The sequence below is a fragment of the Dipodomys spectabilis genome, unplaced genomic scaffold, assembly GCF_019054845.1.
Source record: "Dipodomys spectabilis isolate Male_0828 unplaced genomic scaffold, ASM1905484v1 ptg000169l, whole genome shotgun sequence".
NCBI classification, from domain to species: domain Eukaryota; kingdom Metazoa; phylum Chordata; class Mammalia; order Rodentia; family Heteromyidae; genus Dipodomys; species Dipodomys spectabilis.
The window spans coordinates 8,360,782-8,376,287 of NW_024870846.1; the positions used below are offsets into that span (position 1 = coordinate 8,360,782).

General features: G+C 50.0%; 1 protein-coding gene across 4 annotated transcripts in view; it reads left to right on the forward strand.

Annotated features, from left to right (window-relative positions):
• The window catches only part of Znf236 (zinc finger protein 236), an 89,422-nt gene that overhangs the window by 69,525 nt on the left and 4,391 nt on the right, over positions 1–15,506 (forward strand). For all 4 annotated transcript variants that reach the window (XM_042693505.1, XM_042693504.1, XM_042693507.1 and 1 more), the window contains exons 27-30: positions 3,749–3,874; positions 6,364–6,561; positions 7,834–7,963; positions 11,234–11,410. In XM_042693505.1, the coding sequence (XP_042549439.1) occupies positions 3,749–3,874; positions 6,364–6,561; positions 7,834–7,963; positions 11,234–11,410 (631 nt within the window). The remainder of the gene's footprint in view (positions 1–3,748; positions 3,875–6,363; positions 6,562–7,833; positions 7,964–11,233; positions 11,411–15,506) is intronic.

Sequence of the window (15,506 nt, forward strand, 5' to 3'; positions counted from 1 at the left end):
CCTGGTTTAAACAAATGGGGGGTAGGAATAGAAGCAGAATCATATAATGCTCTAAGCTGGGGCCACGTACTCTTATGCACCAGCTGTAAATAGTCAAGCTTACACAGAAATTCAGTGTCATCCAGATGCTAGCAATTCAGTCTGAAGGCTAGGCATAATGGGTAGAGGGTGTCCATACATTATTTCAAAAGGAGTAAAGCCAAGCTGATAGGGTGAATTTCTTACTCTAAACAGGGCAAAAGGAAGGAGTGATACCCTGTCTGAGCTAGTCTCCAAGGACAATTTAGTTAAGGTCTCTTTTAGAGTCTGATTCATTCTTTCTACCTGCCCTGAACTCTGGGGTCTATAAGCACATTGCAATTTCCAATCTGTACCCAGTGTCATGGCTATTCCCTGACTTACTTTTGAGACGAAGGCCGGTCCATTGTCTGACCCGATGGTGGATGGGAAGCCATACCTGGGTAGGATTTCTTCCAGGATCTTCTTAGCCATGACGTTCCCGGTCTCATGCTTTGTTGGGTAGGCTTCAACCCATCCTGAAAAGGTGTCTACAAAACTAGCAACTATTTATATCCAAATTTTCCAGTTTTAATTTCTGTGAAGTGTACTTCCCAATACACACCTGTCTATTTTCACGGAGGCGAGCTCCTTTTGTAACCGGTTGATTGAGGACGCTGGTGAGCTGACAGGCTTTTACAATTTTTAACAATGTCCTCGATGAGTTGATTTCCTTGCCTAATTTTTACTTCTGAGTGTCGGAGCAAGTCCTGCATTCTTCGGGTTCCCATGGAACCCGATGGATTCTCTTAAGAATCCCCTTGTTCAATCTTTGTGGCAAGATAAGTTTCCCCTTACCAGTTTCCCATCAGTCTTTGTTTCCTTCTCTGTCCTGGCCATGGAAATTCTCTTTATCCACTCCAAGTCTTCTTGGGAGTACTGAGGCTCAGGAGGCAAAGCTCGTGGCTCTGGGTCTACTAGAGTCAGTACTTCCACTCTGGGCTGGAGGGCCGCCTCCTTAACTGCCTGATCGACCAAGTTATTTCCTTTGGTTATAGAATCAGTTCCCTGTTGATGGCCAGGACAGTGCATAATGGCAGTATTTGCTGGTTTCCATGTGGCCCGGATGAGGCTTAAAATTTCTTGTTTGTTTTTAATAGTCTTTCCCTCAGCTGTCAGCCGACCCCTCTCTTGGTAAATGGCTCCATGTACATGCATGGTGGCAAAAGCATACCAACTGTCCGTGTAAATGTTTAGTCTCTTCCCTTTTCCCATCTGTAGGGCTTTTGTTAGTGCCACTAGTTCTGCTCTTTGTGCAGACGTTCCCTGGGGGAGTGCTTCTGCCCACACTAACTCAGTGTCCGTGGTGACTGCTGCGCCCGCATACCTTTTTCCATCTCGAATGAAACTGCTGCTGTCTGTGAACCAGGTATGCTCGGCATGCGATAGTGATGAGTCCAATGAGTCTGGCCTCTTTTCCTTGGCCCTGTCTCTCTTTTCACGTTCAATTTCACGTTCTCTGTCCTTCCTTTCCTGTCTTTGCTCCTCTGTGTCTCTTTTATTGTAAACCTTTTCCACCGCGGCTACTAGATTCCTAATAGACTTTTCACCAAGTTTGTCTGAGCCTGCAACTTTCGTTTTATGTCTGGTGGAGCTTGATTTATATAGGCAAACATAATCATCAAGATCATACGGGGTATATTGACTAAAAGCTTCCATGAGCCGCTCAAGATATGCTGCCGGACTTCCACTTCCTCCCTGCCTAACATCATAAACCTTGGCCATATTAGTAGGTCGGCGAGCCACTGCCTTGAGACCTGCCAACAGAGCCTGGCGGTAGACAAGGAGTCGCTCCCTACCTTCAACCGTATTGTAGTCTCATGTTGGTCAGATCTCAGGAAAATAGACAGTGATCAGGGCAGGATCTGTGATGGGTGTTACTGTGGGGTCAGGGATATGTTTCCAGGCTGCCTCTCGGATACGATCTCTCTCTTCAGTGGTAAAAGGACCTGTAAAAGCTGACTGCAATCATCCCAAGTGGGCTGATGAGTAAAGAGAATAGTTTCAAGCAAACCAATTAAATCCTGGGGGTTCTCAGAAAAGGGGGCATTTTGGGTGTGCCAATTGTATAGATCACTGGTACCAATATTGGAGTTGCTGTTGACCATCCGCATCCACAGGACTTACAGCGTGTAAGGGAAAAACAGCTGCATTAGAAGGTGGGTTGATCCCACGGCTTCATCGAGTGACTGGCCCCTCAGAAACTTTAAGGGCAGGTGCCGAGGGTTCGGCTGCTGGTTCTATAGCTCCCTCCTCCTCTTGATCATTCTCAGGTTCTGCAAAAGAAACCTGGGAAGGAGAGTATGGGGGAGGAAACATTTCTTCTTCCAAGTTATCTCCCTGAAAAACTGGGGGTACCTTTTCTTTTCCTCTTTCTCAGCTTCTTTTTGTAAGTCTAGGGGGCTAGATGGAGTGGTGCCCATGGTTTCCAGTCCCGTCAGTTGTTCAGTCCAAAAAACAATGAACAGTACAAACAAGACACACGCAGGCCTGACAGTAAAAAAAAAAAAAAGCTTACGAAGTGGAGATCTCCCGAATTGGTCCGCTCACTCCTGTCATGGCGGGGTTCCACACCCCTGCCCCACAGCAGAAGGAGCGGACCCACAGTGCGCAACTTGGGCCTTGGTTAGGAGGTCCTCTTGGTCAGTTCCGGCCCAACACCGAACTGCCCCACGCCCCACAATTCTCATGGTGGGGTTCCAAGGATCCCCCCTGCCCCCCAATTCACATGGTGGGGTTGACCCCCCTCCCCCGACAAGACGTTCTGGGATGTCTCCCAGTTCCTTCAGGGTTGTCGTGCAAGCGCATCCGCTTTGACAACACTTTACACAATACGAATCAGAGTGGCCATCCTCACAAAGTAAAACAAAAGTACAATCAGACAATGACAGGACAAGACAAATTAACAAAGACAGCGCTGTTTTACCTTTGGAGTCTGAGGTCTCGGGAGTCTTTGGGGGGATCCCGGATGAGCCCCCACTAATATGTTGTGCTTTGGAGGTATCCCAGATGAGCCCCCACTAATATGTTTTGCCCAGGTCACAGGACTCCCACCAAGAAGACCACCGAGAGTCAGACTTTGCAGCTGTTTTAAGGTTTTATTTAGACGGGCTGCAGCTCAGGCCTAGTCCTACACTCCAACACAGCAGAGCCTAGGAGGAGAGCCCTGAGCTAAAGATTTGCAGGGCTTATAAAGGCACACAACCAACCAGATGTTTGGATTACCACCACGTGTTGCTCTGCTAGACAGAATTTGCTGATCTTAGGTTTAGTTTAAACAAGCAACAAGTGGTCACTGCCTCAAAACTTTAACCCTTAAGTAGTCTTCTGTAACTGGCCTTGTGCATGATAGTTTCCAGGTTCATTCGTGTTATGATGTGCTTCTTTCCTTCTTAGTGATTCCTGAATATTTCTACATATGGATATACCACAGTAATGATCCCTTATATGGATATACTGCATCCTTTAGTTGATGGATGTGTGGGTGGCTTCCACTTAGGGCTATTATAAGTAATTCTCTCATCACCATTTTGTCTACAGAGTGTCCACTAGACCTGATTCTTTGTTTTCCTTTGGTTGTTGGGTTGAGTAGTGAATCTTGCTTTCCAGAGTGAGTGCACCACTGAAGAGCTTTGAAACTACTACCAGACTTGATAATGCTACAACTTCTAAAATGGTCATCTTTTGCCAGGGTCAACAATTCCCCACCTTGCTCACGGATCCCTCGGGCCAAGGTGGAGCAGGCTCACCGCAGGTCATCTTGGTGAGCCACACCCCGCAGTCCTCTTCTGCTGCTTGTGAAGAAATAGCCTACCAGGTATGATGGGTCCTTTGACCCACATGGACCTTCAGCGTGGTTGTGGCCTGGGAGGTCGGGCTGCCGGGAGATGCCTACTAGGAAATGTAAAGTGCATCAGTGGCATCAATGATGCAGCCGCTGCCACAAATCTTCTAGAAGCTTCTGTTTGCCCATTGGTCAGTCTTCACAGAGACAGTTATACCTTCTATTTTTTTTCTTTTTTTTTGTCAGTCATGGGGCTTGAACCTGGGGTCTGGGTACTGTCCAGGTTAATTGGTAAATTAGAGATAAGAGTCTTGCCTGACCAGGCTGGCTTCAAAACATGACCCTCCCTTCTCAGCCTCTTGAGTGGGTAGAATTACAGACATGAACCACCAGCACCTGTCCTGCATTTACTTCTTTTTGCAGACTTTTCTGTAACACTTTCACTTGGTCAGTCATGGTCCTTGAACGCTGGGCCTGGGCGCTGTCCCTCAGCTCTTCAGCTCAAGGCTAGTAGGGCTCTACCACTTGAGCCACAGCGCCACTTCCAGTTTTCTGAGTGGTTTATTGGAGATAAGAGTCTCATGGACTTTCCTGGCCTGGCAGTTTGAACCACGATCCTCAGGTCTCAGCCTCCTGAGCAGCTAGGATTATAGGCGTGAGCCACTGGCACCCAGCTTGTTTTTTTTCAAGTCTCTTTTTCACATACACACATGTGAATTTTCACAAGCACATGTATTTGTGAGTCAAGACCTAGTTCTTGTTTGACTAATTTTTTCCTTAAAGTGCGTGTATAGCGATAGACACCTTTTATTAGGAACAAATCACCTGGAGCCAGGGCTGAGGAACCTTTTCTCCTTTGAGGGACATTTAGGTGCTCATTGCATCATTCTTGGGCGCACAGCATTATCAGTATGGGCAGAAAGAAGGGCTGTGGGCAGCATATGAGAAGCACATGTACCAAGTCTAAGGCCCGTGGTCTGGATGATCCCTACCCCTTAAAACTGTTTTCCTTAAAAGAGTTGCAGTTAGCTGTGTACAGAAAGCACATGCCTGTAATCCTAGCGCCTCAGGAGGCTGAGATCTTGAGGATCATGGTTCAAGTCCAGCCCAGGTAGGAAAGTTCGTGAGACTCATATCCCCAAACACTACCAAAAACTTGGAAGTGGAACTGAGATAAAAGTGGTAGACTTGAACAAGAAAGTTCAGGGGCAGCACCCAGGCCCTGAGTTCAAGCCCCAGTACTGGCACACATATACACAGAAAAAGCCCAGATTAAAGCACAGGTGATCGGTAATCTCAGAATTTATGAAACAAGTGTGAAACTTACTCTCAAGCCAGGCACTCATGGCTCATATCTGTAATCCTAGCTACTCAGGTGGCAGAGGTCTGGAAGATTAATGTTTGAAGCTAGCCTGGACAGAGTAATCCATCTCCATCTCCAAAATTATAATAAAAAAAGCACGTCTGGCAGTGTGGCTCCAGTGGTAGAGTGGCAGCTGAATAATCTAGACAAGCAAGCTTGAGGTCCTGAAAACAAACCAAAGTTTATACCTAAACAAATGAGTTTTGAGCAAGACAAAGATGTTCTCACAACAGAATTAGGTTCAACTAACACTGCCCAGTCCCCATTTTGGCCTCAGTCACCAGAGTTGAGGCGCTCTCCTGGGGGTACAACTTTAACCACTGCTGTTGGGTTTCCTGGGACTATGCTCCAGCTCTGTGGCGGACCACAGAGACCCGAGGGATGCTGAGAGATGGTGCACCTTCACAGTCGTGAGTCCTGTGTCATAGCAGCAGGGGCAGGAAGGCAGGCAAACAGGTGGAGTCCCCAGGACTCGGGTGTGCAGTGAGGCCCAGTCGCCCTCCCACACCCCTGTGCTGTGTCCAGCTGCCTCTCTCTCGCCCCAAGTGGAGTGGCCAGTCTCTGTCTCTGCCTCTCCCTCTTACACATATGCGCGCACAGGCCCTGTCGTCAGTGTGGTGTCACTGACTGCGCTCCTTGTCCCAGCAGTGTTTGAGGACACTGTCAGTTGTTGATGGCCCGTCGGCGAGGCATGGAGTGCCCTGTAGCTGGTGTGCTGACAGATGGAGGGACACCTACATCCCTGGGCTGCCAAAATCAGCTGTTGACTGTAGATCAGTGTTACCTGTCCGTCTGGAGTTGCTTGTGGTCGTGTCGGCATTAGCAGGGTGTTTGTGTTAGTGGAAAGTGTGCTGTGTGGAGGAGTGCTCTCAGCCCCTTTCCATACAGCACTGTGACTTCTAATTGTGTCTCCATTGAGGAACAGGTAGCGGTGAATAAGCTTATCAGGAAGGCAGCAGTGGAGCTGGACTTGAACCTGGTTAGTCTGGCCCCAGAGCTTCCCATTAACCACTGTTGTAGCCAGCACATCCCATAGACTTATGGCTAGGAGCAGGGGAAAGAGTGCGGGACACCCCAAGCTCCGCAAGCCAGCGGCAGCTGGTGGCAGCGAGCTCAGAGACCACAGCACGCCCCTCACAGCGCCCCTCACGCCCCACAGGTGACGGACGTCTCCACCCACCTGGCCGCCAGCAGCCAGCCTGAGAAGGAGGGCCCTGCCCACCAGTGCCTGGACTGTGAGCGCAGCTTCTCCTCGGCCGCGGTGCTGATGCACCACAGCAAGGAGGTCCACGGCAAGGAGCGCATCCACGGCTGCCGCATCTGCAGGAAGGCCTTCAAGCGGGCCACACACCTCAAGGTATGCCAGGAGCAGGCAGGGCCGGCATGAGAAGCATCTCCCACTCTTCTGAGGAAAGGGTCAGTGCTACAAACGCATGTACAAGGTTCTGTCACAGTGTTGTGTTATGCACACATAAATTGAATTCCATATTCACACTCAGTACAGTTAAAAACAACATCAATACCGTCTCTCTCCCCAGGCCATGGCAATGTAAAGGTTGACTATCATCTGTTGTTGAGGCTATAGTGGTTCAAACTTTCATGACCTCTGGTGACTCCAGTGTGGCAGGATGGGAGTGAAGTGACACCTCTTATAAAGGGCAGCGCCCCCCCGGGGAGCCAGCCTGCACATGGCCACACAGGATGGAGGGGCATGGGGTTCTGGCTGCCTGGCCACGGAGAAGTGGCACGAAGGGTGGGCTCTCTGGAAGCTCCACTGGGCCCTGGACCCCTCCTTCTCCTAAGGGAAAGCATGTGGGAAGGGACAGAAACAGATGGACCTGAAGTGGAGAGTCCTGACAGTAACTGGCCAGGTATTGACCAGGTAGGAGGGCAGTGTCCATAGTCACATGGTGGGGTCTACGAAGAACATGGCACTCTCTTCCCAAAACTGAATTAGGAGAAAAATGTTGACCAGTCCAGGTTAGGTCACATCCTGCAAAAGACCCATCCAGGTCACCAAAGGCAAGGGTCTGGGGAAGTCGCAGCTCAGAGGCCTGAGGAGACATGGTGGGACATGTTGAGCTTGTAAGCATGACAAGATGCTGCTGTGCACAGCCTCCAGGGTCTCCCGTATCCAGCGCCCTCCCGGTGCACACTTCCTGTCTTCCCCGGCCCTGTGCAGTGCTCCGGGTGGAGTTGGAGGACCTGGGTGAGAGGCCCTGTCTCTGAGAGCCTGTCAGCAGTACCTGCAGGCTCTTCATGGCGGGCGGTGGGCCATGGTGTCTGGGTAGACCTCAGCCGCATGAAGGGCAGGAGAAGGGCTTCATGGGGCTTCTCTCTGGCCAGCTGCGTGAGGTCTGCGTGTCCAGGCGTCCCTCATGGCCTGTTGGGGAGGTGCTGCTGCCTCATGGGGGTCAGAGCCAGCCAGGGCTGTGGGCCTGCCGAGCAGCCATGCTCTGGTGAGACTGGGCCTCCTGTCGCTGCCAGCAGGCTGCCGGCCTCACACACAGTCACACCGTCACCTGGCTTCTGAATTGTGCTTCCAGAGTGATTGGTTTTCCCTTTGCTGTTGCAAGTGTCTGAAGTTGCCCTTGTCTAAGATACTCGTGGTTTCTGTGTATTCTGCCAGGAGCATATGCTGACACACCAGGCAGGCCCCTCACTCAGCTCTCAGAAGCCCAGGGTGTTCAAGTGTGACACTTGTGAAAAGGCGTTTGCCAAGCCCAGCCAGCTGGAGCGCCACAGCCGCATTCACACAGGTAGGAGAAGCACCGAGCTTCGTTTTACTGTTCTTGAGAAGATAGCATGGGGCGTGTACGTGTGCAGGCATATGGTGCTGCATTATGCAGGCCAGCAGGGGTGGGGGTGGGGATGGGGTGGCTGGGAGTAGGAACCTTGGCTGTCTCAGCTCAGAGTCAGCTTGCACATCTGTGTCCCCCAGGAGGTGTTCTGCTCCAGGCTCTGGGACCCTGCCCAGGTCGCCCCTCTGGTACTCCATTTCCTTCAGGTGTCTCGTGCTGGGTACCTAGGGCTTCAGTCCTGGCCTCCACCAAGCATTCAGTAGAAGTGCAAACTAGCATCTGTGCTGTAACTTCCTAGTGATTTTAGTGAGAAACAGTTCAGAGAGAAAGAGACAGAGAGAGAAAGAAAGTGCTGTGCTCCTGAAGAATAGAATGAAGGCATTGTGAAGATACTAGCATGGGTTTCAGAAGTTCAGTGACAGCTAACTGGTGTGGGTGCTAGGAGCATAGTGATGGCTAACTGGCGTGGGTGCTAGGAGTACAGTGACGGCTAACTGCTGTGGGTGCTAGGAGCACAGTGACGGCTAACTGGCGTGGGTGCTAGGAGCACAGTGGCGGCTAACTGCTGTGGGTGCTAGGAGCACAGTGGCAGCTAACTGCTGTGGGTGCTAGGAGCACAGTGACGGCTAACTGGCGTGGGTGCTAGGAGCACAGTGGCGGCTAACTGCTGTGGGTGCTAGGAGCACAGTGGCGGGTAACTGCTGTGGGTGCTAGGAGCACAGTGATGGCTAACTGCTGTGGGTGCTGGGAACACAGTGATGGCTACCCTCTCTAGTCTAGAATGGAAACTTCGTGGTGGCCCCACAGCGTGACTAGTCGAGCCCAGGCTGGGAGTGTGCTGCTGTGGGAGCTGTGTCTCGTAGCCTCCCCCGCAGGTGCAGAGCTCTGTGGAGAATCAGCTGCTGCACACCTGCAGCTTCCCTCTGGAGTGTGCTACAGCGTGCATCTGACTGCTGTGCAAGCTAGCTTCTCCAGTGTTCACTGCTACGCAAACTCTACAATTACATAGTTCAGTGTTTCCATTTGATTTTTAGAAATTACTGTGTATGTTCCTGTTTCTGGATTTTTCATTCTTTTCCTCAGTACAATGTGGCAATAGCAACCAACATACAAACATACAGTATCCTCTAGAGCTGTGCAAACTGTGGATATTAAGCTGGGATGATATATATTGATAGAGATCTGTCTATCTCTCTATAGTTTTTGGCAGTGCTGGGTTTTGAACTTGGTGTCATGCTTGCTTGTCTTGCTCACTTAACTGACACTCTACTTCTCACGCTATGCCTTCAGCCTTGCTTTTTTACTGGTTATTTTGGAGATGGAGTCCAGTGAACTTTTCTACCTGAGCTGGCCTCTCAACTGCCATCTTCTGGATCTCGATCTCCTGAGTAGTTAGGATTAGACTTGAGCCATTAGCTCTCACCTTGAATGATATCTTTAAAGATGCTCCAAGAGGAAGGCATTCGGCTTGAATCCTGTTCTTTAATTAGTGGGTTGCCTCGTTCCCTCCATTACTCCTTTGTGATCACAAATTTGCATGTTCCCAATTTGACGTGGGAACATAGGCCAGGTGCCCTCGCCTGTGAGGGATAGCGCCCCTCCCCGGTGGCCCAGATGCTGCTGCTGTGCCTGTCCTCTCTCCTGGAGGGTCATGGCAGCCTCCCGGGCTGTCCCTGCCCCCCGCCATGACCTCACTGCCCTCTGACCTCCCAGACATTGAATACATTGTGCCGTCTACCTTGCAGCAGCACCTGCGTCAGCAGTGTGACCTGCAGGGAGGTTTGCATTCCCTGGCTGGACCTGAGATGACAAGCCTCTGCTGGGGTGCTCTGGACAGGGGTGGGGAAACCCAGGCCCTGTGCCTGTGGCCCCGCCCACAGGTGGCAGGCCCCGCCCACAGGTGACAGGCCCCTCCCACAGGCAGCAAACTTTGCAACTTTTCATTTCCACAGTCTTTGCAGCAGTTAAGTAGCATTAAAAATTTTAGCATATACTTAATTATTGAGTATTTTTTTTCTTTTTCTTTTTTGTCGGTCATGGGGCTTGAACTCTGAGCCAGGGCGCTGTCTCTCAGCTCTTCAGCTCAAGGCTAGCACTCTACCACTTGAGTCACAGCACTACTTCTGGCTTTTTCTGCTTATGTGGTGCTGAGGAATCGAACCCAGGGCATCATGCATGCAAGGCAAGCGCTCTACCACTGAGCCACCTTCCCAGCCCAATTATTTTTCATTAAGATTATATTTTGTGTATTCAATTACATGTTTGTATATGGACATTACATAAATGGGAGCTACATGAGCTAATGGAAAAACCTTATGATCTAATAGAAAGTAAAAAATCAAGAAAATACAAGTTAGATCAATTATGTATAAAAGATTTTAAGAAAATAGTTATTAGAATGTAAAAAAGTTTATAATGTCAAGCTAGGCACTGGTGGCTCATGCCTGTAATCCTAGCTATTCAAGATGCTGAGATCAGAGGATTGTGCTTCAAAGCCAGCCTGGGCAGGAGAGTCCATGAGACTCTTACCTCCAATAAACCACCAGAAAAAGAAAAGGCCCCACAACCAACAACAACCGCACCCTTCTCCCCCCCCCCCCAAAAAAAGAAGATATACAGTATCATTCAATAATTTGGGTGTGTGTATGTGTCAATCCTGGGGCTTGAACTCAGTCCCTAGGGGCTGTCCTGAGTTACTGTGCTCAAGCTAGTGCTCTTCCACCAAGTCACAACTCCACTTCTAGCTTTTGGGTGGTTAGTTGGAGATAAGAGTCTCATGTACTTTCCTGCCTGAGCTGGCTTCAAACCAGACCTCATCCTCTGGAGTAGGTAGGATTCCAGGCAGGTGGCTGCCTGGCTCAATAATGTTTTAAATGACATTTTTAAATGACGTAAATACACTTTGTATGCAGTGGGTCTGATGCTCTCATGTCCAAATGACCTTCCTGCACAGCCTGGATAGTCAGTGTTCCCTGACTCCCACCGCTTTTTTCTTCTTCTTTTTACTGGTAGCAGGGCTGGAACTCCAGGTCTTGTGCTCTTGCCCAGTGCTGTTGATCATGGCTGGTGCTCCACCACTTGAGCCATGCCTCAAACCTCTGCACAGTGCGTGTGATTGACATTGGGTTTGTCTCAGTGCTGAGTGGCTCTGAGCAGTGTTGTGTGTGCGGGCGCACGGGTGGAGGACGGGGTGTGCACAGGCACACTGAGCGGGCGGGCTCTGCGCAGGTGAGCGGCCGTTCCACTGCACGCTGTGCGAGAAGGCCTTCAACCAGAAGAGCGCGCTGCAGGTGCACATGAAGAAGCACACGGGGGAGCGGCCCTACCGCTGTGACTACTGTGTCATGGGCTTCACCCAGAAGAGCAACATGAAGCTGCACATGAAGCGGGCCCACAGCTTCGTGGGTGAGCCCCGCGGGAGCCTGCGCTCCCGCAGCCCTTTCCCCCAGCCCACACCCCACCCTCCAAACCCGCCCTCCTCCCCTCCCCACTCCCACGGCATCCCCCACCCCCTGGGGACTTGGGATCTAGGGTGTCTGTGCCTTGGGGAGGCCTGTGTTGCCCTCTCTGCTGCGCAGTAGTTGTGCGTGCATTACACACAGCTGCACCTTACTCAGCTGCACCTTACACACAGCTGCACCTTACACACAGTACACCTTATACACAGCTGCACCTTACACACAGTGCACCTTACACACAGGACACCTTACACACAGCTGCACCTTACACACAGGACACCTTACACACAGGACACCTTACACACAGTGCACCTTACACACAGGACACCTTACACACAGCTGCACCTTACACACAGTACACCTTATACACAGCTGCACCTTACACACAGTGCACCTTACACACAGGACACCTTACACACAGCTGCACCTTACACACAGGACACCTTACACACAGGACACCTTACACACAGTGCACCTTACACACAGGACACCTTACACACAGCTGCACCTTACACAGCTGCACCTTACACACAGCTGCACCTTACACACAGTATACCTTACACACAGCTGCACCTTACACACAGTACACCTTACACACAGCTGCACCTTACACACAGCTGCACCTTACACACAGCTGCACCTTACACACAGTGCACCTTATACACAGCTGCACCTTACACACAGTGCACCTTACACACAGGACACCTTACACACAGCTGCACCTTACACACAGGACACCTTACACACAGCTGCACCTTACACACAGTGCACCTTACACACAGTGCACCTTACACACAGTACACCTTACACACAGCTGCACCTTACACAGCTGCACCTTACACACAGCTGCACCTTACACACAGTATACCTTACACACAGCTGCACCTTACACACAGTACACCTTACACACAGCTGCACCTTACACACAGCTGCACCTTACACACAGCTGCACCTTACACACAGTGCACCTTATACACAGCTGCACCTTACACACAGGACACCTTACACACAGCTGCACCTTACACACAGTGCACCTTACACACAGTACACCTTACACACAGTGCACCTTACACACAGCTGCACCTTACACAGCTGCACCTTACACAGAGCTGCACCTTACACACAGTATACTTTACGCACAGCTGCACCTTACACACAGTGCACCTTACACACAGTGCACCTGACACACAGTGCACCTTACACACAGCTGCACCTTACACACAGGACACCTTACACACAGCTGCACCTTACACACAGTACACCTTACACACAGTGCACCTTACACACAGTGCACCTTACACACAGTACACCTTATACACAGTACACCTTACACACAGTACACCTTATACACAGTGCACCTTACATACAGGACACTTTACACACAGCTGCACCTTACACACAGGACACCTTATACACAGTACACCTTCCACACAGTGCACCTTACACACAGCTGCACCTTACACACAGTACACCTTACACACAGTACACCTTACACACAGTGTACCTTACACACAGTGCACCTTACACACAGTGCACCTTACACACAGCTGCACCTTACACACAGCTGCACCTTACACACAGTACACCTTACACACAGTACACCTTACACACAGTGCACCCTACACACAGTGCACCTTACACACAGTACACCTTATACAGATGCACCTTACACACAGTACACCTTACACACAGTACACCTTACACACAGTGCACCTTACACACAGTGCACCTTACACACAGCTGCACCTTACACACAGTGCACCTTACACACAGCTGCACCTTACACAGCTGCACCTTACACACAGCTACACCTTACACACAGTATACCTTACGCACAGCTGCACCTTACACACAGCTGCACCTTACACACAGTGCACCTTACACACAGTGCACCTTACACACAGGACACCTTATACACAGCTGTAACTTACAGTACACCTTACACACAGTACACCTTACACACAGTGCACCTTACACACAGGACACCTTACACACAGTGCACCTTATACACAGCTGTAACTTACAGTGCACCTTACACACAGTACACCTCACACACAGTGCACCTTACACACAGCTGCACCTTACACACAGGACACCTCACACACAGCTGCACCTTACACACAGTGCACCTTACACACAGTGCACCTTACACACAGTGCACCTTACACACAGTGCACCTTATACACAGTACACCTTACACACAGTACACCTTATACACAGTGCACCTTACATACAGGACACCTTACACACAGCTGCACCTTACACACAGGACACCTTATACACAGTGCACCTTACACACAGTGCACTTTACACACAGCTGCACCTTACACACAGTACACCTTACACACAGTACACCTTACACACAGTACACCTTACACACAGTGCACCTTACACACAGCTGCACCTTACACACAGTACACCTTACACACAGTACACCTTACACACAGTGCACCTTACACACAGTGCACCTTACACACAGTACACCTTATACAGATGCACCTTACACACAGTACACCTTACACACAGTACACCTTACACACAGTGCACCTTACACGCAGTGCACCTTACACAGAGTGCACCTTACACACAGTGCACCTTACACACAGTACACCTTACACACAGTGCACCTTACACACAGTACACCTTATACACAGTACACCTTACACACAGTACACCTTATACACAGCTGTACCTTACAGTGCACCTTACACACAGTACACCTTACACACAGCTGCACCTTACACACAAGACACCTTATACACAGTACACCTTATACACAGTGCACCTTACACACAGTACACCTTATACACAGTACACCTTACACACAGTATACCTTACACACAGTACACCTTACACACAGGACACCTTATACAGCTGCACCTTACACATAGTACACCTTACACACAGTGCACCTTACACACAGTGCACCTTACACACAGTGCACCTTTTACACAGTACACCTTACACACAGCTGCACCTTACACACAGGACACCTTACACACAGCTGCACCTTACACACAGTACACCTTACACACAGTACACCTTACACACAGGACACCTTATACACAGTGCACCTTACACACAGTGCACCTTACACACAGTACACCTTACACACAGCTGCACCTTACACACAGTACACCTTACACACAGTATACCTTACACACAGTATACCTTACACACAGGACACCTTACACACAGCTGCACCTTACACACAGTGCACCTTATACACAGTACACCTTACACACAGCTGCACCTTACACACAGTGCACCTTACACACAGTGCACCTTACACACAGCTGCACCTTACACACAGTACACCTTACACACAGTACACCTTACACACAGTGCACTTTACACACAGTACACCTTACACACAGTACACCTTACACACAGAGCACCTTACACACAGTACACCTTACACACAGCTGCACCTTACACACAAGACACCTTATACACAGTACACCTTATACGCAGTGCACCTTACACACAGTACACCTTATACACAGTACACCTTACACACAGTATACCTTACACACAGTACACCTTACACACAGGACACCTTATACAGCTGCACCTTACACACAGTACACCTTACACACAGTGCACCTTACACACAGTGCACCTTACACACAGTGCACCTTACACACAGTACACCTTACACACAGCTGCACCTTACACACAGGACACCTTACACACAGCTGCACCTTACACACAGTACACCTTACACACAGCTGCACCTTACACACAGTGCACCTTTCACGCAGTGCACCTTACACACAGTGCACCTTACACGCAGTGCACCTTACACACAGTACACCTTACACACAGTATACCTTACACACAGGACACCTTACACACAGGACACCTTACACACAGTGCACCTTACACACAGTGCACCTTATACACAGTGCACCTTACACACAGTACACCTTACACACAGTACACCTTACACACAGTGCGCCTTACACACAGTGCACCTTACACACAGCTGCACCTTACACACAGTACACCTTACACACAGTACACCTTACACACAGTGCACT